Raw genomic sequence first — 26090 nt, 5'->3', positions numbered from 1 at the left:
AGCCGCACTTCAGAGGATGTTCAGAGGGTCGGCGGTGGAAATGGAGAGATACGGCAGAGTCTGAAGGTAGAAGAGTCTCCGAACGTGTTCCTTCCTCCATGGGAGACTGAGCGGGAATGTGAGAGCCGGCACAGCGGAGGGTGGCGGAGAGCTGAGCCTCCGTGTCTGCTTTTAGGCGCAGTGAGGTTATGCAAATGGTCCGTCAGACTGAGGGCAAGGCTGAGTAGGTTACTGACGGGCCGTAGAGTACACAACATGTCCCCCGCTCAGCCGGCTAGACAGCCAGCAGAGACACTGACAGAGAACAGAGGGGTGGGGGTGGGGGTGGGGGTGGGGGTGGGGGTGGGGGTGACGGAGAGGGAGAGGATACGGGGGAAGACCAAAGTCAGCTAGCAGTGCGCTCTCACTCCCAGGCAAGTCCAAAGAATCTTCAACTACTTTTAAAATAATGTCTGAACTGGCATCACCTGCTTCTTCACACATTAGAAGACGGGGGGGTAATATGATCATGGGAGGATCCTTCATGTTCCCTGATGACGCCTCTAAATAAACGTTCAGGATCTGAGAACAGCATAATGTCCAGCTCTGCTCCATCCATCCACCCTCCCTCCCTCCCTCCCTCCCTTCATCCATCATCCCTCCTCCCTCCCTCCATCCCACCCACCCTCCCTCCCTCCCTCCCCCCCCCCATCCATCCATCACTCCCTCCCTTCATCCATCCATCCATCCATCCCCCCTCCCTCCATGGCCTGGCCTGCTGCTGGTGCCCACCTTCAGCCTCGGGTTCGATCTGGTCTGGCTACGGCCTGCAAACCTTCCACAACTTCTGAGACGAATCGAAACGCCCCGCGCACTCTCACGCCACATCTTTTAGCGGCGAGCGTTTCCACCAGAGTGGTGGCCACACCTGCCACAGCGCACGTTGATCAGGGCACGAGCTGCAGGACGCCACGATTCTTCAGACAGAATCCCTAAACGCTGCCACTCGCCATCCAGGCGGAGCCGCACGGCCGATATTTAACTCACACAGGAGCTTCCTGTTTCCTACCCTTTTTTTGCAAGTTCAATCGATCTTCCTCCAAAAAAAGGGCCAAAGTGTCACCCTTTAACAGAACATACGCCGATTTATGCATAACTTAAATTATGACTGGATCAGTCGCAGGCTGAGGAATTAATTAGCGGCTTCTCTTTGGCATTAGCATCACAAATCATGACTCCAATTAGTTTCCAGTTCCTCACGCAGCCCTCGTGAAAAACATGAGTTAGGTAAATCCACCATTATTCATATTACACAGTTTTAAGACTGAGGATCAACGGATGATGAGGTCAGAAACTCAGAGTGAATGTGAACATTACTGATAATAACAGTTAAAGGCTCAGACCAGAATATGGTCTGTGTCCGTGGCCGGTCGCAGGACTTTATGATCTGAACGCTAAAATATCGGCGTTACCTCAATGTGTTGGGGAAATGGGCTGAGAAGGGGAGGGTTCAAAAACATGGAAGGTGCCAGAACACCTTCAGAGCACTGCCGAGGTACCCTTGAGCAACCCAGAAATGCTCACATAGGTCGCCTCAATGAACTGGTGACCCACCCAGGGTTCTACCCCGCCTTCGCCCATATGTGCACCCTCCCCGTGACCCCAAGAGGCAGTTAAGAAGACGAAGCTAAAACATGTGCTTACCTTCGTTGAAGGCATATTCGAACTCCTCAAGAGTTTTAGGGAAAGAGAAAGGGGGTTCATCTTTCTTCATCAGCTCATCCAGGTCTATCCGTGACAGCAAATCTGGGGGAGAAGACAAGAACAACGGCGATGAACCATCAGAGCAGTTTAAAGTGACTCTTTAAAGTGGGATAAAGCTGTGGACGATGTGACCGCGCTCGTAGCCGGGACCTTTTGGTCCAACATGGTGGCTTTTACCTTTGAGTGCCGTGGTTTTTTCTCTGTCCTCTTGACCAGAACCCTGCGCCATAGTCACGCACGGAGTGCACGAAGCAGCAGAAGGGTGAGGGAGCTGGATGGGAGCCGTCACGGAGATGTTCTCTGCTCCACGTGGGGATTAAACACCAGAAAAAGCCAAAATTAGAGATACGAGGTTGCGCACGCGCATCTACTTTAATATCCCCGTGAATGGCGCAGCATGAACGCAGCTTTGATGCAGTAGGGCCCATTCAGGGGAGTCATTTTTAAAGGCAGCAGCCCAAAACATGTCACATTATGGGATGTCATGTACAGCCCACCGGCTCAACACCTTCCAGAGTAAAAGGGAACCGCGATCATTTGCGCTGCAATAACACGGTGCATAAACAGCCAAGTGCAGCCATTCGTCAACATTATTGCAATTAAACATGTAAATGTTGCCACGGCAGCTGGCGCAGGTATGGGCAACTTTTGCAGGCGCGCGCAACAACCACATTAATTATGCAAACGTTGCAAAGTTTGCCGCGCTTTTAAACCTTAAGAATAGCCGCGGGCGCTGCGGAAGGTTCATTTTCACACGGCTAAAGCAGCCGGAGAGCTCTGTCGGTGGCAGGAATCTGTGTAAAATGTGTGCAAAGCCACTGCTGAGAGCGCGCGGCTGCTCGGCGTGGACACATCCGGCAGGGTGACGCTGCGACCGGCTGCTTTTATTTGAAACAAGCGTAATAAACGCCGCCTTCCGGCCAGGAACGGCTCTTTACATGAACCCAGACATGCTTTTGGTCGAACTCACGCACCATTTTAGCTTAACGACTGTCCCGCAGCTGCACGATCCACGAAATTACTACAACAGGAAGAAGTCAGAGGCGCCCGAGCGTGCAGAGAGTGAAGCTTCCGGGTTACCGGGGCAACGAGGGAAGCGGCATTTAAAGAGACAGTAACGCGTCAGCTGACGCTGGGACAGATGTTGGCGGCGGCTCCCACATCTGCTCCTGGATATCCTCCACCTGAGTGATGATAAATGTTTCTATTTCTGCAGCATCCTCCATTAAACCTGCTCATCTTTACCTGTAATATAGAGGCTTTAACTTTAGAACCCATTTAAGGGACATCGATAAGGAATCCAGCGCACTGCCTTGTATTTCATCCATTTAAAGAGTCTAAAGAAGTCGTTTTTTTAGTTTTCTCAGAATCTGTATTAACATTTTATATTGTTTTATTTAACTAGAATGACAAAAATGTTCTTAAGATGTTGTTCCAATAGCACTTACCAACAGCAGCAGCAGCATAGCAATTACATTTTATTTCAATAAAAAGAAGGCAGATAAACTGTGTTTGTCTGATACCTGCTCTTCATTTGTTATATTGATGTTGAACTGTTCCCTCTGTCGACATCAGAAATACGTGAGACATAATTCCAGAAGCTGAAATATTCAGCTAGTTTTTTTTTAAAAAAAACAACATTTAATTAAGAGACGAGAGTACGGAAATGTCAAGCGTACAGGTCACAATGACCATCAAGTAGATGCTAACATTCACTAAAATATGTGCGGATTTTTAAAAAAGACAAAAAAACACTGTCTCTTTGTATTCAGCAAATATTTTTGTAACATTTAAGACACATGACATTCATTAATGCCATTCATCACCTTTATTTTATTAGTATTTTTAATACAGGACTCATGTTGTAAAAGGCCAGGTTCTAACCCTAACCCTGTGGAATGCAGATTTTACTTGATGGACCCCCCCCCCCCCCCCCCCCCCCCATAAAGGATTCCGCAGCACTGACGTCTGCGTTGAGCTGCCTGATTCGCTTTCCCTTCACACAGGTGTGAATTTATTAGTGCATTTTTTCTCCAGTCAGGTGCACAACAGAAACGTTATTGTTCACTGACATGGCCGTGTTCAGCTGTTGATAAGAATATCCACACCAAACATATTAAAGGGATTAAAATAATGACACTGAAGTTTCTTGAATAAGATATTTATGAAAGGTTGATGTCATATTCAAATACGTATCCAGTCAGAAGGATATTGCTTTTTTTTAATCAAGTTTCCACCTCTGACACAAAGACATCAGTTTCCTTGTTGCACTGAAAGTGTCAGAGAGTCACTGGGAAAAGTGGGAAAGAAGATCATCGTTCATCTGCTTCCATGATTGAGGTTAAACTCGTCACGCTTTATTGAAAATCTCCGCACAAACTACCTGAACTTTCCGAAGAAAAGAGGCTATCGCAGGTGGGTTTTGGTACGGTGCATCTTTAATCGCTGAGTTTCTTTAGATTTAGAAGTTCAAAAAAGAACCGAGCAAAAAGAAGTGAAGTATTTAGCTGAGCACATCTGCCGTTCCAGCAGGACAGCAGTTCTGACCTTTCTCATCCCACCCTCAGCTCAAACTTGCAGTTCTGAATAAAATAAAAGCGTATTTCAGCTGCGGGAGTTTGCGGTGAATAATGCAGCGGAATACGGAGGGTAATCGATTAAAATGGAAAATCAGAGGAGTGAAAACACCTCCTGTTTATCCTGCATTAATACTGCAGGTCCTGAGGAGCTCTGGGACCCAGGCGTTTGTGCACGTTTGATAAATATCATAGAATTATTGTTTTAGTTTTTAACTTGAAACATCCTTCATAAAGATTGTTGAGCTTCTTCCTGTCGGCTCTCAGGTGACCAGCCTCCTGACGCTGACCCTGCAGGAGCGCAGCAGGAAGACCAGATCCAAGTGTTGTGTTTTCCCAGGTGTTGGGACAAAGGCGGATCCTAAACAACACGAGTTATTTGGAATTTGCATTCTAGCTAAACGGACAAAGACACAGTTTTCCTTCTGTCTCATGGAAACCACTCAGGGTCGTGCAGAACGTCTCCCATCGTTGAGCAAACCAGGATCGTTTGAGCTGTTGAACCTTTTAGGGGAACAATAAAACTCAACAAAGAACATGTGGTGTAATTAAACACTTAATAACTTTTATTCTTTAAAAAAGTGCTCACAAATGACACAATCCAGCAGTATTTCAGGAGCAAGGTGGGATTTTAATGTTTAATTCTGAAACATTTCATCCCTTATGCGAACCACCGGTATTAAAATAAGCGTTTTCACAGCGTGCACGTGATACTGACGCCACAACGCAGGGCCCATTCTGCTCCACGTGGAGCTGCTTGAGAGGAACCTTTATCTGACACTTGCTTTCAGACATCGAGAGAAAGACACCAACATCAATATTCTCACCCCATTTTTGCTGAGAAGCACCGAGAGTGATCACACAAATGGATCTTATCCCCAAAACAACGGCTCACCTTCCCCACTGGCCCCCGGAGATGAGATGAGCTGTGCCTGATCAACACATAAAAGCACGTGCACGTAACGCACGTGCACGTAACGCGCGAGCAACGGCCCCCGTCACTCTTTGGTGCTCAGCAGCTCGGCATCTTGCACGTGCTCACGCACGCACTTCTTACCTCCAGCTCTGGCTAAATCTGTGCGCACGTGACCACCACCAGAGCTGCGAGTGAGCGTCACCAATTCTAGCGGGATTTTAGACGAGGAGAAGCTGGTCGTACGCCGGCCCTGATCAGGTGGTTCCGCTGCCTCCAGAGTCATTCGTCTGCACGCCACCAGCTCGTGGAGGGTCCTCGTGCACGCCCCGGCTGCTGCCACTTCCAAGGCGGGCGTTCTGCAGTCCCTCCACCATGGCCTTCTCCTCGTCCCCCAGCTCTGCTCCGTCCTGCATCTCCCACCTGGAGGCACAGAAGGTGACATCAGTACGTTAAAGTAGAGGCTCCACATCTGTAGCAGGTTGGGTTTTAACACAGCGTTGAGGGACCTGTGTTTGAAATCACCCCCCCGGATGGTTCCGCCTTTCATGTACGGGCCTTCTCTGCTGTTCTTTCGTGCCGTGTGGGTCAGTTTCATGGCTTTGATGAAGATTTTTTTGATTTTTATTTATTAATTTTCACTCCCAGAACACAAATGCACCTGGAAATGCAGACAGAGCCGTGATTTTGGGCCCTTTTTAGAGGCAAAAGCCGTTGGCTCTGTTGACCCACCTTCCTCCTCCCCACCTGATAACTACTGGGCGCGGGGTCACGGTGGAACGGGCGCAGCATCGTGTACGTTGTGACTTTTTCTGCCATTTAAGCACTTTGTCCGTATCGCTCTCCAACACAGCCGGGAGAGCGGCGTTATATAAAGACATCAAGGGTGGTCGTGTTGTAATTCACTCAGCATTTCAGCCGAATCTCCTGACGAGGGACTGTGGTCAATCAAATCCATACGGAGAGCCGGCTGAAGGCTGCCTCTGAGCCGCTGCGTCTCTCGTGTGCCAAAAGGAGAATTATATCAGTCCGACTGCAAATGATTGAATTTTTATAGCAATCACTGCGCCTCCTTTTATCCTGCCCCTGCCACTCATCGATAGCTCAGTGTATCTTCAAAGGTGGGCCAGAACCGTACTTCTGCTCTGAGTGTGTGTAATAAGGTAGAATCACACCTGTGTTTCATGCATATTGAGAGGAGTCCGTCTGAAGGCAGAGCATCTTCGTGAAGTTTCAGTCTCTGCCTGAATCTTCTGGAACTTCTCTTCTGTTTTGTTTTTTAAACCTGTCCTGTCTGGTTTTGCTTTGACAAGATGAGTCTGTTCAACTCCTCCTGTGATATAATGAAGACTGTAAATGTGCTGTTTTGTTAGGGAGGTACTGGAGCTCACAGGAGATGGATCACAGTCAAACAGACCCCCAAACAATGGATGCGGTGGTCAGTGCAGTTTATGTGGGCCCTCCAGAGCACAAAACCCTGCCCAGGCCCCTGCCCAGGGGTATGGGGTCATGCCCCGAGGTCTGGGGCCCCTGCCCAGGGGTCTGGGGCCCTGCCCAGGGGTCTGGGCCCCCCCCCAGGGGTATGGGGCCCTGCCCAGGGGTATGGGGCCCTGCCCAGGGGTCTGGGGCCCCTGCCCGGGGGTATGAGGCCCTGCCCGGGGGTATGGGGCTTTTCTCTACTTCTCTTTAAAGTCTCTTAGTTTTTGCCAAGCTGAGGACTCGAGGAGTGTTAAAAATATGTCTCCTGCTGTCCAGTCACAAACACCTTTTGTGTTGTCTTGGTAACGTATGCCAGCTCGCAGGCTTGTTATGTGTGTAATTCTAGTGTTACTGTCGCAGTGGGCTCTTATCCCAGATCTAGAAAAACTTCCAACTGATTTCTGGAAGGGGCCTCCTCTCCTTTTACTTTCAAAATTTGACACCAATTCATCAGGACGATCAGTCTGGTGTTGCCACTTTACATAACTGAGACCTTCTAATTGAAATAAATCTCCAATCCAGTCCCAAGAAATAAATATTACGAACACCAACAGACACACAGACTAAAAAAAAAAAAATCCATGCAAAATGTCACATTGTGAACGCCACAAGGGTGGCGGGAGAGCGAGGGAGAGCAGGAAGCCGGAGGAAGGGTGGCCAATAAAGGAGAGAGAGAGGAAGGAAGACAGGAAGGTATGCTAAAGGTTTTCCAATGTTTAATTTTCAAATAGGATTAAGCAGAATGACATTTAGCTGAAGGTTACAGGCTCAGCATTGTCTTAGCTGATATTGATATGCAGGAGGCGCCTTGCTTGTCACCGGGACAAACACCGTTGATGAATGAGGAGCCTTTCCTCAGGAAGGTGTTAAGTGCAAATTTGAAATGAGAGAGGAAGAGAACGGGAGAAAGACAGAAACAAAGGAGTACATGCAGACACAGATTGAATTACAATGGCAGTTGCCATGTATGCCATCCTGAGACAATGCTGCCAAAAGTGTAAATTGTTCCCGGGGAGGAGAGGTTACATATCTGTTGTGATTGGTTGATCTCCTGAAGAAAATGAGCTGAAAAATGCACGAAGCCCTTCGCCGCGTGGATCTAATCTCCAGGAATGAAAGCTAAGGCTCTTAGAAATGCATAAGTGTGCTACAGTTGACACCAACTTCACTGTATCCTCGTTTTGGCAACTTTTTCCCCCCCAGAATTTCCATGTTAATAGGGAAAGCCTTACCCTTTAATTCTTTTGGGCTCTGCTCATTTCTCATGCATTAAGACTGAGCTGCTGACTTGGCTCTTCCTCTGAATATAGAGCGGGACACACATATTAAGAGTCATATATTTACGGGACGGACGCCACGGGAGATTGTGTCGGGGTGAGACGGAGAACCAGGCGTGGGCGTATTTCAACAGGCGTGAGCTGCCCTGATCACGGGAGGGCGAGAGCGTCGCCCCTGATTTCTGACTAATAATGACAAGCCGTTCCTGCTCGGGTTTCATCTCACCAGGACCTGGCCTCTTCCTCCAAAACCCCCTCGAACGAGCGGCTTCACACAAACACCGACGGAGACGATCAGCGCAGGGAGAAATAAAACCGCAGGACAAAATACAGAGACACAAGCAAAGAGAGGAAGAGGGGGCGCTGAGAGGATCGGGGGCCGGCGGTTTTGCTCTGCAGCTGTCAGCAGCCTGAGTGGTTTCCCTCACAGAGCCGGGTGTTTGTGCCCTGCCTGCTCTGCCACTGGGACCGCTGTTTGTTTAAAAGGCTCGCCTGTCAAACAGAGAGCGCCACCGGCGGCCAGACGCCCGGCTAAATGACTCTGACAGCGGCCCTAATCAGAGGCTTCACACGCCGCCGCGGGGCCCGGAGGATCCATCATAACCCAAGCCTAAATATTTAAAGTGCTAAACTTTCCAAAGGTCAGGCCTTTCCGTGCCTGCCAGGGCGACGCGGATCCGAGCAGGAGGAGAAGCTGGTTCCTGAGACACCCTGAGATTCTGACGCTGACTGAGCTTCACGTCCACGATTCCCGCTCTCGTTTCGTGGGCCGCACGTCACCGTTTGCCTATTTCCACCGACCCAAATACAATAAAATGCGCAGCCGAGAGGCTGACATCAGTCTGGGTTTAGTTTACGACCTGAAGGCAGACACAGCAGCCGGTCAGTGAGCAACGTCACCATTTACAAAAGAAACATCTCTGGATTTTTGATCTGCGCTGCTCTTTACGAAATGAAACCTTCAATATGTTCCGACGGGCCGAGGGAGAGCGGAAAGAAAAACAAAAGAAGCCTGAACGCAAACACAAAACAGTCATAAATAAGTTAGACGCTGGGGGTGGACGCCGTACGTTCGAATCATTTTGGGGGACTGACAAGTAGAATACGGGACTGGGTGGGAGGGAAGGGTCAACCTTTAGTCCCAATTTCCATTGAGAAGCAAACATCCAATTCAATTTAGATTTGTGCCTGTGCTAGGCCATGAGCCAGAGGGAGATTGTAACTGACAGCCATTGGACAGCCGGCTGGATTTGAATATTGACGAGACAGAGACTTGACAGAGGGGATTATGTTCCACCTTCTGACTCACTGGCTGCTACACTGATCCATTCTATTGTCAGATCAACTCAGTGTCAGGTTTACAGTATGTCCACGCGGCGCCGTGATGCCACTCCGCATTAGAGCCCACCTGAAATGCATCTCAATCCAAACTGATGGCCATTCAAAAGCTACAAGAAACGTTCTCTATCAACAAGCAAAAAAAAAAAAAGTAATATCAAAGTAAATCTAATTCCAAGTGACCTTTGACCTGTCCTCCTGCTTGAGTGCAGGAGACTACAAGCGTTGGATGTACATGCAGAATGTCGTAGTGGAGATTCAGGATAAAACACAGAATCACAAACACCTTCCTGCAGCTTTTCAAATGACTTGGACAGTTTGAACAAAGCTGCCCTCGTCCCGTTTATGTACCCGGGTCAGAACCACCCTCTCAACCGTGTCCACCCAGACTCACCCCCCACTCCGAGCCCACCCTCCCATCTCCAGAGCCACGCTGAGCCTTGAACGATCAAAGGGCCACGGACAGATCTGTGAAGGCCCTTTGAAAGGACATCCACAGTTACACAAGATGAAAAACACACACACACACACGCGCACGCACACACACGCACACACGCACACACACACACAACTTCAAACGCATTATGGTTCTAAAGTCTGAGTCCAATAAGTAATAAATAACAATGAAAGGCGGAAAACTCAGATCCACCAACCTCACTGATGCACCTTAAAACACACTCACTAATGCTGTCCAAAGACAGACAGACAGACAGACAGACAGACAGGCAGGCAGGCAGGCAGGCAGACAGACAGACAGACAGACAGACAGGCAGGCAGACAGACAGACAGGCAGGCAGGCAGGCAGGCAGGCAGGCAGGCAGACAGACAGACAGACAGACAGACAGACAGACAGACAGACAGGCAGGCAGGCAGGCAGACAGGCAGACAGACAGGCATATAAAGAGAAAGTTACGCAGGATGAACGTGGTCATTTTAAGACAGCAAACAAGAGCACGGATTTGACTGTGAAAGGAACTAGACATGATGATTATTTCATCCACTTTAAACTCCAGAAATCATCTGGACACAGGCGTGACGACTGGCTGATTTACAGTAATCGCGTGATCAAACGTGCCCTCAGAAGGTAAACGAACATAAACAAGCATTTTTATTCAGTGCGTTGTGCAGGACACCTTCACCAACAGGACAGAAGCTGAGCTGTTTGGTTTTTTGTCCTTTGAATGTATTTAAGGAATGTGCTTCAGTGCAAAATAGCAATTAATGAGCTTTGGACGCTGGAAATTCACAACCCTTGTTCATTTTTCCATGGTGTGCTAAGCTAAGCTAATTAGCAGCTGGCATCTACAACCTAAAGAAATGAAAAATCCCATTGGCTCAGCAGGAGGAATGTTTCCACTGTGTGCCCATGTCATGAATCTGGTTCAGAAATACCATTTTGTTATTTGGAATAATAAGATGCAGCATTTGCGCCACGTGACGACATATTTCAAATCCCCACGCATGACTGTAGCTCCTCGCTATTCTCTCCAGTCAACAAGGGGAAAGTTTGTGCAAATTTGCAGTGGCTTAATTACTGAATAATTTAGACCATGCTCCAAATTAATGTAGACATTTCCATATTAATGTGTTTGCCCACCGATTCCACATTTATTTGTACTGCAGACAGGAGGATAGCAATTATCACAGCATATCATAGCAGTTGTGCCGGTATTTCCGACATCATTAGGCTGCTCGTCCACCACAGTGTGACTGTGAGCGTCAGTATATTGGACACAGTTGGGTACAAGTCTTAAAACAGCCTCACTGTGCTTCTGTGGGAACAATGTCTTGAATCCTGCCCTGGAGGGGGGAGAGGATGACATCTTGTTGGTGTTTCCGTGCTGTTTGTGAGTGTTTTAGCGCATGCAGACAAGAGAAAAATCCCCAACATCTGCCCAACCCCCCCTGGTCAGTGCAGCGCACGGCGGATGGTCCACACTGATGCTGCACGTGCACAGCTCGTGTGGGTGACAGCTCTCTGTGCCTCACACCCAGCCTCCTCACCCTCTTTCTCCCCTTCCTCACCTCTTCTTTCCTCCATCCCAGTGTCCCAACTGACTCCTGTTAGCTTGGCTAAGCAGCTTTCACTGGAACAGCACCCGGGAGAAGTCGGGATGTGGCAGAACGTGAGGACGTGTACGTGCTCGTCGGTGCCTGCGTGGCTTCGGCGGCCATGAATCCTCACATGCAGCAGAGTCCAACCACTTTGGGACCTTTCAACCCCGCCCTCTGGCCTATGACGTATATCTCTTTCTGCTTTTTTATACTATCTGAAGGAAGGAAAATGAAAATCAAACACTGTAAATAAACTATATTGATTCCATCATCTGCATGTCCACATATCAACAGATGCGCCTGCATAGCAAAGATTTCATTAAAATCTTTCACGTTAAACCTTCTGCTCTGATTCTTCAGTATATTTGGCTTGAATCACATGTGATTTCCAAACTGGTCCTTTAAGAAAATGAAGTAAAAATGTAAAACAATACAGTTGTCGTAATGCTTAGCTGTCACGTACAGTCGATGTGCAGTCGGATGAAAGGTTCACTCACATCCGTGATCGTTTGAATGTGATAGTTTCCAGTTAAAGTAGAACAACGTGATATTGGAACTATACTTTATGTTTACGTGGACTGTATATAGAACCCCCGAGTATTATCCGTCCTGTAAACTTTTTTGTCTGTTGACTCTCGAGTCAACAGACTTATTTGCTCCGCAGCAGGCGATGGTTTCCATGGTAATTCCATTTGTTACATCCTTCTCTCGTGACCAAGGAGGACGTCTCCTCCTGTGTGAGAACCACAACAGCCGATGTGATCGCTTCTTGCTACGATCACACTTTAGCTTTACATAAACTCGGCCGTACACTGGATCCAGTGTTTATAAGGTGGACAGGACACTGTTGCGTTCACTTACACAACCATCAGGGTTAGAGTTCGGAAAAGACCAGGCAAAGATCAGGAAAAGATCAGGCAAAGATCAGGCAAAGATCAGGCAAAGATCAGGTAAAAATCAGGTAAGGATCAGGCAAAGATCAGGCAAAGATCAGGCAAAGATCAGGCAAAAATCAGGTAAGGATCAGGCAAAGATCAGGCAAAAATCAGGTAAGGATCAGGCAAAGATCAGGCAAAGATCAGGCAAAGATCAGGAAAAGACCAGGCAAAGATCAGGCAAAGATCAGGAAAAGTTCAGGAAAAGATCAGGCAAAGATCAGGTAAAAATCAGGCGAAGATCAGGTAAAAATTCAGGAAAAGATCAGGCAAAGATCAGGAAAAGATCAGGTAAAAATCAGGAAAAGATCAGGAAAAGTTCAGGCAAAGATAGATAAGATTGAGATTGTATTGTATTGCAACACCTGTCCAAGTTCCTCCACCACCACATGATCTGCAGCCCCCCCTCGTTAAAACCCACCGAAGCGTCGCCATAAAACGCTTGTCGGCAAACGCACATCGTCAGCCCTGAATTAATGAACAAAGATGAGGCGGGTAAACAGTCAGAGGCTTCAGACGCTGCATCGCATTCAGCAGCACACCAGGAACAAAATTTCCCTCATGCTACCTCCCTGCTGAGCAGAACACACACACACACACACACGCACACGCACACACACACACACGCACACACACACACACACACACACACACACACACACACACACACACACACCTCTTCATCTTGAACTGCTAGCAGGAAAAAGACTATTACTTATTCAGGACTTTTGCCGTTTGTGCATACATAAACTGTGGAATCTACTAAGGAGCACTGAGGGTTGAGACAGCGCGACTTGCTCTGACAAAGGCCTCGCTCTCAGGCACTGATCGGGCAAAACTTCCATTCAAACAAAGCCATCTTTCGCTTCCAGAGCAACTGTGAATAAATTCCACATTTCAACATATTCCACTTTATGGATTGACTTGGTATAATTCACATTTGGGGAGAGAAGGAGTTCAGTTCCAAGGAGGTGCACGTTGGAATGATCAGAACGCTGAGCCGGAGCCACACAACAACTGGAAGCATGAAAACAGTGCGCAGCCTTTTCAGAGATGAGTGGGTCTACACTGTTGAAAATATCAATATCAAATATTAATTACTCACCAGCTGCAGTGCAACAGTACAAAACTTGTTGCAAGAAGACAATAGAAATTCTCTCTATATATATTAATATATATTAACACGTCCCACGAACAGAAAGCTGCAGGATGGTTGATGTGTTACATCGTTATAAACAACACAAACAACAATCTGCGGGTTGACATTTGACCCTGCTCCAAAGTCTTTATTAACATAGATTGTCATTAAACCCTTTAACACCAAGGTCAAACACTTCCTGCGTTACTTTGCAAAGGTCTCGGCGTCACTTTTGGGGTTATAGACAATCAAAGTATTTACGTGTTTGAGCGCCTGTTGTGAAATCGATGTCCAGATTATAATGTTCAAGTTCTACACGTAATGACATGATTAGCATCAGACTCATGCAGGTTTTCTAAACCTGCACTGGACTGATTAATTCAAGATGCTGATCTTACGTGTGTGTGTGTGGGGGGGGGGGGTCAGATCAAGGCCCTGTTCTCTCACCAGTTCAAACAGTTCATTTTGTACCATGCTAATGGCGGTTGGAAGGAGTTAAGAAGATAAATAAAACCTCGCTGTCACCTCATTTAAAATCAAATGCCACTTAATTATAGCTGTGTGTGTTTTCAAACACTTTGCATAATTTATTGTTCTGCACCATCCTAATCTCAAGATCATTATCATTTGTGCTCTATTTTACCCCCTCGGTCCTAATAACAACATTATTATGCTCCCTCTCTCAGCTTTTTTGGCTTCCAACAGCAGTATGGAAGAGATAAGGCAGCGATGAAAAGTCGTTTTCAAGCTGTTCCTCACCTTGTGGAGGTTTGATGGTGTAAAGGTCTATTGTCAGGTCTAGAGAGCGTGCACGCACAGACACGCACACACACAACCGCTCCGGCTCTTCTGACCATGAAACTCACATTTTCCACCAAATAAAATCAACATTCACGAACTGGTCGCTCTGATAGGATGAAATAATGTTTGAAAGTGTTTCCACGTGATGCCGAGGCCTAACGTGCACGAGTCTGTGTGGCACCAATGTGCCCGAAGGTATTAAAACTAGACATGAATGACATGAGTGCCAGTGAGTTTGGGCAAGATTTCCCACCCCAACGGACTCATCACCACTCTTAAATATCACACTACGATCAGTTGGTTCTCTTGTACCACCAGGGTTCTGGTTGGTTCCTGTTCACCACACACACTTTAATGTAACAATAAAAGTGGGAGAAAAAAAGAAAAACACCCATTTATTGATCTCTTGATGGTTTACCTGCATGTGATGTTGCCGGATGATCGTTAAAATGTAACAGTCTCAAACTGTGAGGGAACTAATGAGAGTTTGAACAATCTTGAGATTAAAGTTAACTGTATTGGGGAAATTACAATCACCCAAACCCATTTACACCAGTCACCCACCGAGACTTGACTGCTGCTTATTACTGCTGTTTGCACACGTAGCGTGAAAATCGTGATAACAAACTAATTCGACATTCTAGAGTTTCTCTCTTTAGTCACCTTGGTCAAAGAAAGGCCTCGTCCTTAAAGTGCTGCAGGGATTGTTGGCTGATGGATCCCCAAACGTGACCCTCTGGAACGCTTCCATCAATGAGCCTCACTCATCTTGAAGTCCAACCAGATTGCGTGTGCATACGCAACGAGGTCATTTGGAAACTCTGCGTTCCAGAAGCTGCAGCGGCGTCACTATAACTGGGTAATGGATGGACGGAGCATGCAGTTGTGCATCCCCTCAATTGGCCTTCCATCCTGGGCCAGTCGATGGGGCAGACAGTCCGAGCTTAGTGCGTCACATAGATCCCACGGCTGGACAGCACAACAGACAGGAAGGAGTCAATAAGGAGCCGCTGCTTTTGAATATTCACCCCAGTGTTCCTGACGCCTAATTATTCGTTCCCAGGAGGAAGAACTTGGATCTTTCATGCAAACTGCGTAAAGACAGGAGATGGAGCTGAGGCAGGTCACATGTGCGTGTGCATGTGTGTGTGTGCGTGTGTGTGTGCGTGTGCGGTGGTGAAAAGCTGGGTTTCATTGAGTTACTTAACAGCTGGGTCACATACATGAACACAATCAATGTCAGCTAAGTCAATCTTGGTTCTCGACAAAGGATTCACCGCAAATAAACTAATACTGTCTAAAATAAACTTCTGACGGACACCACACTATATAATTACTCCAAAGCAGATTGCCTAGCCTCGGAAAACCATCAATCATATACAGTACAGCCTTTCCAAACGTATTCCCTTTAGACAAACATAAAGATATTGCTATCGAGCTTTTGAAATGTCAGGGCAATGGAAACCTGGGCAATGTGCAATTACATAATGATTATTGCAAAACTTTCTCCCCCTCACTCAGTGTGGCTGTAATATGCACTGGATGGCCATGGGGGTTCATTAGTGAGAACAGGCTGCTGTTGAAAAGCTCCAGTTTCACCTCTGATCCCAGCTAATGTGATTTGGACCTGAGATTGGTAGTGCAGAGATTAGATGCTAGCACACCTCAGGGTGGGAACGGGAGAAGGAGACATACATCAATGTTGTTTGCTCTCAAACTCAAATGTCTTCTCACCTCTAATTTGCTCTGAAGCATCTGCAAAAGCAGTGTCTAGAAAGCATTTGTAGTCTAATTTATTTTGCGGCGAACCGCTGGGGCTGAGCGCTAATATCCACTCCGTTACATTGTGGAGTGTGATTTAGGCTTTCATAACAAATCATTTGAGTTGCTTTGTGCGCGACCAGAGATCTGATGACCGGCTACAAGTGACAACTCCGTTAGCATGCTCCTCTCATTACCTCATGACTTACCCACATGGCCCACGGTGCCACTCGCAGTGTCAGACTGCTCCTTCTTTCATTTCCTTTTCATTAAGCCTGTACTCACCCTGTCACTACTTAGCCTCATGCTTAAAGCCCTTCCACCTCCGTCTATACAGTCCTTTGCCCCTTCACTCCACCATTATGTCTCTACCTCTTTCCTACCCCTTTCATTCCTCTCTCCCCCCTCATTAGGTCATAGTTGTGGTGATTTGTCAGAGCGGCTGTGTTGATTAATAGGCTGACGGAGCCCCTATATTTGGTGGCTGTCAGCGGGGCTCCGCAGTGCCAGGGCCGCCCCGTTGAGCTCCCCCACCACCCAGGTGGCCCTATTGGGGCTAAATGAGCTGTGAAGGGTCTCAGCCATGCCCGCCTGCCCCACACTAAGACGTTCCACACAACCACGCGCACACGCAAGCGCAGACAATAGAGGCTCCCACCCATGCGGGCGTGCACACACATTAGACGCAGACGCACACATGCAGGCATGCTCACGCACTCCACACCAAGGCTCTGGCTGCCATGCACCCCTGCATTCCCACATGATTTGTCACACTCCATCAATAGACAATAAGTTACTGCCACTCCGGCCTGTCAATGGGCCCCGACATGAGCGGACCCTCTATGGTGTCTGCTGGCCCCCGGGGGTGGAGGAAGGGTGGGACAGGAAGGGGGGAAAAGTAGGAGCAAAGGCCAAAAAAGTGAAACCTGCATGAGAGGAGGAGGGAATCTTGAACGTTGCACAGAAAGAAGGACGCAGATGTGATAGCAGAGAAATCGCTCTGCACCCACGTCCCAGCGGAGGGTTGGTCCTCGTGCACCGGGAGCTGGGTTCAAGAAAACTGGAGCCTGCATGTGTGCGTGTGTGCGTGCGTGTGCAGAAACGCGGTTCAGCTCCTCCAAGCCAATCGCCTGGCCTCGTGTGCACGAACGCATGTGAACGTCCCTCTTTGCAAGATTATTTTTGTTCCTCCCAAACTAGGAGGGGGGGACCTTGGCGGATGAGCTCATCCTGCCACGTTCACAGGCGTGCACGCAGACACATGCACTTCCCTCACAGGCCTCCTCCATGATTCAAACTGACGATGGGTGTGGGAGGGGAACCTGGGATCTGTGAAGGTCACCAAAGTCTGAAGAGTAACATCCACCACTGCAGGCTACAGCCAGCGCGCCGACTCCTCCGCGCCGTTACTGCCGGCCGGCTCGCTCTCGTTAACAACTCACCTCATCACATACACTTCATTATCAGCTCGTCCTTAACGGACAGATGGGATGAACCCTCGAGCAAATGACAGGGTAACGGGGATGAAGCGAATCCTTTTAAAATCTATCCGCCGAGCAGGTCAGAACACATCGCTGCGATCTTCATCTGATTTACACTCGACTGGACGTCTGCAGGGAGGAAGAACGTGGTGTGTTTCCTCAGAAAATACCGTTTCATCTCACCAGTGGCGGTGCATTATAATTAAACATGAGGCAATTACAGTCATTATGAAGTCGTTATTTCTGAGACCGTTGAACATATGAAAGGCGGATGGATACACTGGCTGAATAGACAGCTGTTACTGAAGATGTAAGTAACAGACAGGCCCTCTCACGCTGGCAATATGGACGACCATGAAATTAATACTCAACGTATAGTAATTACAATGACAATGAGCTTTGTTTGACGTGTCAAGTATCAATCTAACACTTGCCAGGCAGCTTTCATATCATAGCTAATAGGCAGTTGGCGGGCCTGGCCGTTGCCAGCCCCTGAACCGAACTATTCATAAGCCGGCCCTCGTCATTGTGCTCTGCTGTTGATGTAACAGGGATACACACATCAGCTACATGTGCCTTCATGCAAATGAGCGCATTAGAGCGGACCTTAGAGAGCAGAGCGTGGCCAATAAATCCAGTTGGGGTGAGAAATGTAGCCTTTACCATGCGTGTCCAACCCATCTATTTAACCTAATTACACACACCATACCAGGTAATAAAAGTCTGCCAGCCATCAATTCTGACACCTCATCCAGGACAAGGGAGGGAAAGTCTATTAGGATCTATAAATCATGAGGATAGTTATCATCATCTTGGAAAGTGGTGAGGTGTCTCGTTGGGCCGCTGCCTCTTCCTTCTCAATGCTGAAAGAAAAGAAATGAGCGCGCCTCCCAAGCACGTGCACGTAGGAGCAAGTTTGACTTCCATCTTTATCTGCTTCCTCTGTATTGGGGGACATTGGGAAGCGACCGAGTCCAGCTGTGTCAAGCTTTAACTTCAGCCTGCGGGAGGCGGCACAGAATGAGACGAATCCCCGCGATTCGCTTCAACCATCCCGAACGCCCTGATTGGCCCGTTTCCAAAGCAGAAAAGGTAAAACAACAAATAGCTGATTCAGACAGGGGTGAAGCACATGAGCGATGGAGATTTCAGCTCCGCAGGTGTTTCACACTGCACTGCTGACAGGCCCGTCTGTCAGGACTGAGGCCGGGCAGAACACCTCTGCTGGTACTTTCACTTTCCAGAGTCACGCCTTGATGCTGCTGAATGACCATAGACAGCGTTTTAACCACAGGTGGTAAGAGATAAAGAGATATCTGTACAGCTGTTTCACTTGCACTCTCTTTGCTTTTGTGTGCAGCACACCTGATGACCCCCCCCCCCCCCCCCCTCCTGGCAGATGTGGCTCCGTGAAAGGGAAATGAGGTGGGAGGTGAAGGTGAAGAAAGCAGAAAGAGAAAAGTGACAGACAAATTGCTCAGAGGTGCTGATTTCTTTTGTGGTAAGATGTGGCTGCTCTTCCAGCTTTTGGACTTGTTCTGTGGGGGGTGCTCTGGAAGATGGGCCACCCTTGAACCCTGCCCCAGCTCCACACTGTGGAACGGCACCAGCAGACTATTAAGACCATTAGGCCGGGGAGCCTTTCAGATGACAAGGCAGCAGCTCCCGTAAGAGCCTGGAAGAGCACCCGGTTTCATCACTCAAGTTCGTTGGAAATTAAAGATTGTGAGAATTATTCAATTACCTGCCACAGGTTTTATATTTACATATGGTTTATGATTGGGTAGACGCACAATCGGGCGAGTACAAGACGCTCTTTCAGCGCTTTCATCATTCCGATGGCATTTCAGCCACCCAGTCAGCGATTTCCAGCTCACTAAAGAAAAGAGGGTAAAAGGATCATCACACCTGGATTTCCACTCAAAGATGGCATCCATGGAATTCAGCAGAAAAGCTAATCCATCAAACTCTGCTAAGAGTGTGTGTGTGCATTATCTATTAAAAAGGATTACTCCATTACCAAAACACACTCGGTCTGAAAAGCCAGCTTAAACTGTACGGTTTGGTAAATTGATTTATGACTGACTTATCTCACCTCAGCGCGAGGCGCTGTTGGCTTTTGAATGGGATTTTGTCAGATGCGACACCTCTTTCTGAGAGCTGGAGTCAGAACATCCCGCTTGTTTGGCCCCCGCGGCTGGAACACACACACGAAATTGTTGAGACTGATAATGGAGTTTGATGGAAGGTTGTCACGCTGCACTTTGAGAGAAGACAAATCCTGAACACAAAGCGAACACAATCGCGCTATAAGAGAGATACACGCTACCCTGCTACTGCTAAATGACAGTTTGCTGCTTTATGAAGATTATGCTCCCTCTTCGCGTCACGTGACGCGGGCATTGTGCGCGCTCCGTCGAGCCTCTGGCTTCAAAGATTCACCAGTGCAATTGTTGCCTCGGTCGCCCATTACAAACAACATTTTTAGAGAAAAAGCTGTAATTGTGCAAAGTGTGGCAGAAATGGCTTTGTAACACCATACGCCTTTCTTCGGTGCAGCCCATAAACAGGACCCTAAAAGCTCCCACCAATTGAAGCTCTGCTTTCATCCAGCATAAAAGCCGTGTTTGCAATTGAGCTTTGGCGCTACACCTTTCTTCGCCTTTCCCCCCTGCCTCTCCACCTTGATTCATATGAGTGCACACCCACAATGGCTTGAGTAATGGGTCCAAAATGCTTTTTCCCCCCACCGAACAAAATCACTGTGTGGGTCACATGAAGGCAACTTTGGGACCTGAACGACTTGAGCTAGACTACAGCTATTACTAATTCCTTTCTCCCTCTCGCTCCCTGTTCTAATAGTAAAAGCATTCCACGGAATCCTTTATTTAGCCAGGCCCAGCGTAACATAATCACAGAGGCATGCTGGGAAAAACACAGGAGAGGGGGAAGAACACAGGTCAACCACTGAGCTTCTTTCGTCTTAACGGAAATGTCGCGAACAAACAAACAGAAACAGCTTCTCGCCATCGGCCGATCGCACACGGAACGAACCGCGGCCCAAAGTCAAACAGCAACACTGTGCTGCACAAAACACGAGACGTAAGGAGGCAGAAATGTTTACGTGAAATAAATTAAATGTAAAAAAAAAAAAGCCGAACGCTCAGCTCCTCACGTCACGCACACTAAACGGCCTCTCCGTGGCGCGAGCACATGCACGCGCGTGTTGGGGAGCGAGCGCAGGCTGCAGACAGCCACTGGGAAATCAGGGAGCACTTTGTCATGCATCCTTAAATGTGTGACACCGCGTCTCACGAGACGGCGTCTGATTGGTCTACGAGGCATCGGAGGATGACAGGTGAGTGATGGCCTCCGGGGGATATCCAGTGTGTGCTGCGTGTTGTGTGTGTGTGTGTGTGTTGGCTGAGGTTAGAGACACAGGACAGCACAGTGACACGTCTGGGTGGCACCCTGTCAAAGCCAGCTGGCAACGTGTCGTAATGCTGCCATCAGGGAGTCCAACGCCACCCCGGTCACACATCTCAAGATTCACATCCTTTTGGTCCACACAGGATGTGAACCCCCCCGCAATAAAGAGAAAAAGCAAGAGAATCAATCCATATATATATATATATGGAGAGAGAGAGAGAGAGAGAGAGAGAGAGAGAGAGAGTAAAATGTGTGTTAGACAAAAGATGCATTGCTGTTAACTTATGGATAAATTATATTCTTTCACTGCGTTTTCATTTTTGTCTCGAATTGTTGTTATATAGTGTCAGAAATCTGTTGGAAAGGCGGGGTCATAAACATAAAAGGGGGGGCCAGGCTGCGTCACCATCAAGACGGTTGAGAGGATGTGGAGGTTGGTGCACGTGCAGATATAAATGTGATATAAATTTCTGGTGATTTCAGGACTCTTTTTACAGGCCGGACGGGCCTGTATGACGTCAGTGTGTCCGTCCCATCCCTGGTCGACTAGCTTAAACTGGCTGAGGAGAGCGGCTGCGTGGACGTTGGGAGATGCTCATGTCAGGCGTCGACCTTTGAACTCGTGAATGTGGGCGGTCGTTCCTTCATTCAAGATAAGACGTCTACTATTGCCCAATAATCACGGGCAAACACCTATACCTTCATTTGAAGGTGTGACCGGATCTCTGACCTGTCTGGTTCAGTACAAATGAGGCCTGGTCAGATACGAGTGAGCGAGAGAGGAGCAGCTGTTCTGCCCTCGCTGATCTGTAGAGGTTCTGATCTGTAGAGGTTCTGGTCTGTAGAGGTTCTGATCTGTAGAGGTTCTGATCTGTAGAGGTTCTGATGTGTAGAGGTTCTGATATGTAGAGGTTCTGACCTGTAGAGGTTCTGATCTGTAGAGGTTCTGCTCTGTAGAGGTTCTGACCTGTAGAGGTTCTGATCTGTAGAGGTTCTGGGTCCCGATGACACTTTTGGCAATGTTTTAAACTTTAAACTATTACTGCCTGAGTTCCAAAACCTTTCTGTCCGTCCATTCCAGCATAACGTAAACCAGTGTTTTACTTTACACACTGTTTAGGCTTCATAAGTGAAATTATCCTAGAGAAGCAACTGACGACTGGTTTTTCCTGACGAACCAACGGGGGGAAAGAAAAGCTGAGTTAAGATCAACCCAAACTCATGAAAAGGCAGCAATAATCATATAACCCCCCCGCTGAGGGGTGAGACAGTCGTCTCCCTGCTCTCTGGTCCTGATCGATGGCAGCAGCACTCACCACCGAGAGTTTGGAGAAGGAGCGTGCAACAGAGTGAGAGAGGGGAGAGTTTACGCTGGCCCCGCACTTTTGTCCAATTAATAGATTGCCAGTGCGCTGTGTATTTTGCATGACAAAGGAGGGTAATATTAAACTGCCATTTGTAATGAAAATGCACTTTGCAAATTAAAAAGTGCACAAACCCAATTTTTCCTACCTCTTTAGGAAATAAACAGTCCTTAACCAATTAAAGAGCATTGTAATAATTCCATGATTTATTGCAGGTTGTTTAACTTTCAAAACTCGGCTAACCTATATTAAGGTCACAATCCATCATGTCTTGCATGGAGTGCTGTGGAGAAATGGCTGTTGTATTAGCTGCTTTTGATGATAGTATGAAAGAAGTATTAGCACTTGTCAACAAAACTGCTTACAACATAACATTAGCATGCATGAGCTGCGTTGCCTATTCATTATCTTGGCAGCTCCACACATGCGGCTGCCGTATAAAACATTTCGCTGCACCCAGAGCACACACTCTCTGTTTGGCTTTGTGATAGAGTGGCAACACACAAGCCGTGGGGCTCGCTCTGGCTGCAGTGCAAACAGGCACCGCAAAGATGAAACAGCCTCCGTCTTCTTGATGGAGTGATTTTGGGGTTAGGCTTAGTTAGCCTCCACGCTATTAAGAGAAACAGGTCCATTTGCTGACTAAAAGAAAGGCGCAGGGATAGAGTGATGATTCAGCTGGGGTTGAAAGATAAAAGGTAGCAGGGGAAGAGACGCGGGAGAAAGAGAGAGACGCGACAAGCTAGGTGGTGGCTGGAGACGTTGGAAGAAGAGAATGCTTCAGCGGTGAGTGATCTGAAAGGTGGACATGATGAAGGGCTTGGCAAAGAGAAAGGGGCGACATTCAAACGGGGAGAAATGGAAAGCGGATCAACAAATGCAAACATGAGCGTGGCAGAGCTGAAGGGCACGGCAGGTTACCAGCGACGCAGAGATGCTGGGCGGTGTGACATGGTGACATTTGCCTCCACAAATGGGCTCTCTGGCTTTAGCCGCACAGTTTGGTGCTATGCCCCCGACTGGGAGCCAAGAATGCACTTAGCTCAACAAGAGTAAATGAATGGCTCTGTTTTGACTTTTACCATTACACTGCTTTGCCCTTATAGCTGGTGCTGGGCAGATTGAGTCTTTCTGGAACAAAGGCAACCCCTGATCCATGCTAATTAGTGTGTTAAATCAGTTCTGAGATAATACAGTCAGTTCGCTCTTAAAGACCCGACTGTGTCAATACATCTCATTAATACATTTCCTATTGCACACTTATACAAGTCATAGTGCACGAGCAACAGTCGGCTCTTCATTCCCAGCAGTCTGTGAATGGAGAGACCCATTTTCATACTTTATGTTCCATGCATAGGTTTTAGTCTCTCACCTCTACAAGCCCAATATATGATTATGGCGAAGAATATAATTTTACTCCCAGTAGATGTTAAGACCCCACTGTCTCTTCCTTTTGGCCTCTACAGATTCACAGCTTTCCAAACATTTATTACACTTAATAAACATGTCAATAAACAAGGTTATAATGGCTGCTGACGCCACCATGCTAACTGATGCTAGTGCTAACTGTATGGGCCTTCGCGGTCTAAATTTCTGTGAAGAGTGGAGCAAACGGAAGATGAAGCGTTGCAGATTACACATTCCCTTTAGATCAAAAAACTGTGATTGGCAGCGAAAATGTCGTGTAGCATCTACTAGCATCCTCCAAGTCAAGTGTTTGACAGTTGGACAGGTGCTCTCTTGTACATATAAGAAAGACCAACAAGATCAACATATACACAGATATTGGTTAAAAAGAGCGATTAACGTTCAAGTTAAAGCCTTTCTGGGAACATGTCAGTGTTGGTAGTTGGATTAAACTGAATCGAATGGGTGTGAGCAGTTAGCGCTACGCGTGTCGACATGCGGCTTCTGATCGCTCAGTCCCTCGATCCTCTCTGCGTGTCTTGATATCTAAATTTCTCTCTCCCCTCTTCTCTGTAGCTACAACTCCCCGGTGATTATTCATGTGCGTTTAAGTCTCACACAGCCCCTCATTAACTGCAGCTCTCTGGGCCATACGTTGGGCCAAATTACGAGGCTTTGACATACACCAAGCAGCGGGGGCGGAGGAGTCGGGCGGGGGTGATGGACTTCAGGATGGGAGGGAACAAAATCAGGGGGATAAAAGGCCTGTTCTTCTTCTAACAACAGATAATGGCCACGAATGCTTCGAGGTGGTCTCATGGTCCCAAGTGAAGGTGCAAGCATCACCTGGGGAGGCTGGAAGGTGAATGATCAGGTGAGCGATCAGGTGAACGATCAGGTGAACGATCAGGTGAACGATCAGGTGAAAAGTCACCAGTCGGTCGGCTTGAGGATCAATTCTGAACAGAATATTTGTAGTCTGAGAGAAATGATCTCTGAGTTCAAATCCTATAGTGGGGACCAAAAAGGTCTAATAAAATAAAGTAAATTACAGAAAATATGTAATGCTAAGCAGACAATTAGCCATAATTAACCTGGTTGTTGAGAATCACTCACTAATAAGTGGGAATAATAGGAATTCTAATGGGGAAAAAGAAGTATTTTGAGTTACTGGTTAAAAATGAATTAGTTCCTGTTTGCTGAGACATTCGGTGTCATTCAGGTAGTTTTGAAAGCAGCTTGAATCTGCTGCTGAATGAATAAAGCATATAAAAAGTCTTATTGAGTTAAGATGACTGGAATTGTTTCATTTGTGGGAAATATTTAACAACTCTTTATAACTCTAAGGCTAATTGCTACTGATCAGCTGATGGAAGTTTTTCTTTTTTATTTCAAGATAAAGAGTTAATGAGGAGGCGGGGCATCATGAAACGAATCTTAACAAACAAGCTGCCTCTCCGAACCCCCCGGAGATGCTCACAAAAGCGACCCCAGGTGCGGCTAATGCTAGCCTCATTGACGCTGCCGCTAAATCCAAACAACCAAGACTTGATTTCAAATTTGCTCCCACGTCTAGAAGCGAGCACAACTGAACAAACTGGCCAAGACTGCTGGTGAAGAAGAGCTCAGTGTGTCAACACCTGGCTCTGCGGCCGGAAGAGAGCTCTTTAAAAGTAGATCCTGCAGATGTCTCAGAAGATCCTTGTCCACGGAGGTGGAGCTCAAGAGAAGCTACATGAATTTAAACGTCCAATAACAGATATTTGGACTGCTTATAGTAAACACAAGGATGCTGGGATGTACAGGATGTGAGGACTAAGCAGTCAGATCATCGGATTCTGTGCGTGTGTGACAGAATCCACCAGCAGATACTGACGAGTCGGTGGGCTTTTAAAGATCATCACATTTAAGACGCCAGTTCTAGATGTTAAACGTGTTTTCCTACGTTGTGTCAAACACACGATTCATCCTCCATAATTTATTACTGCTCATCCCGAGCAGGGTCACCAGGAGCCGACGGAACTAGTAACCAGTTAATTCAAGTCTGGCTAGATGCAAGACTGGTGGTCTAATGGGGGTCTAACCCCAACAGATCTGCTGGAGCCCTGGAGCCCCCACAGAGGCCCCCATACATGTCTAAACGTCAGTGTTTGACATTTCACTGGTGGAGCTGAAATGGAAACCAAACAAGACCAGGAGAACCCAACCGTCCCTCCAGATCTCTCTCCACAGCTATTAATGCCTTATTACATCGCATGTTTCAGGGTTGAACTGCGGCTCGCTACATGCTGTAGGTCCATGACGAGGTGGTCTGTGTTGTCAACATTAAGCCCTCTCAGATCCCATATAAGTCTGTGACTGTGGAGCAGAAGGTCCGGAGTAAACGCAGGGAT

The 26090-nt window shown here is 47.5% G+C and overlaps 2 protein-coding genes across 10 annotated transcripts in view; both read right to left on the bottom strand.

Annotated features, from left to right (window-relative positions):
- fam172a (family with sequence similarity 172 member A) overlaps nt 1–2837 on the bottom strand; it is a 112071-nt gene extending 109234 nt beyond the window's left edge. For 4 of the 5 annotated variants that reach the window (XM_057032041.1, XM_057032043.1, XM_057032045.1 and 1 more), the window contains exons 1-3: nt 2718–2837; nt 1921–2043; nt 1684–1785 (exon numbers count right to left, since the gene is read on the bottom strand). In XM_057032041.1, coding sequence (XP_056888021.1) covers nt 1684–1785; nt 1921–1972 — 154 coding nt within the window. In that variant the 5' untranslated portion in view covers nt 1973–2043; nt 2718–2837. Of the gene's footprint in view, nt 1–1683; nt 1786–1920; nt 2044–2456; nt 2600–2717 lie in introns of those variants that run through there. The other variant, XM_057032042.1, reaches the window with a different exon arrangement.
- A 2020-nt stretch (nt 2838–4857) lies between these two features.
- Nucleotides 4858–26090, bottom strand: part of kiaa0825 (KIAA0825 ortholog) — a 91065-nt gene continuing 69832 nt past the window's right edge. For all 5 annotated transcript variants that reach the window (XM_057032888.1, XM_057032889.1, XM_057032886.1 and 2 more), the window contains one exon: nt 4858–5655. In XM_057032888.1, coding sequence (XP_056888868.1) covers nt 5490–5655 — 166 coding nt within the window. In that variant the 3' untranslated portion in view covers nt 4858–5489. The remainder of the gene's footprint in view (nt 5656–26090) is intronic.

The sequence above is a fragment of the Takifugu flavidus genome, chromosome 5 (assembly GCF_003711565.1).
Source record: "Takifugu flavidus isolate HTHZ2018 chromosome 5, ASM371156v2, whole genome shotgun sequence".
NCBI classification, from domain to species: Eukaryota; Metazoa; Chordata; class Actinopteri; order Tetraodontiformes; family Tetraodontidae; genus Takifugu; species Takifugu flavidus.
This window is presented reverse-complemented; position numbering and strand designations above follow the sequence as displayed.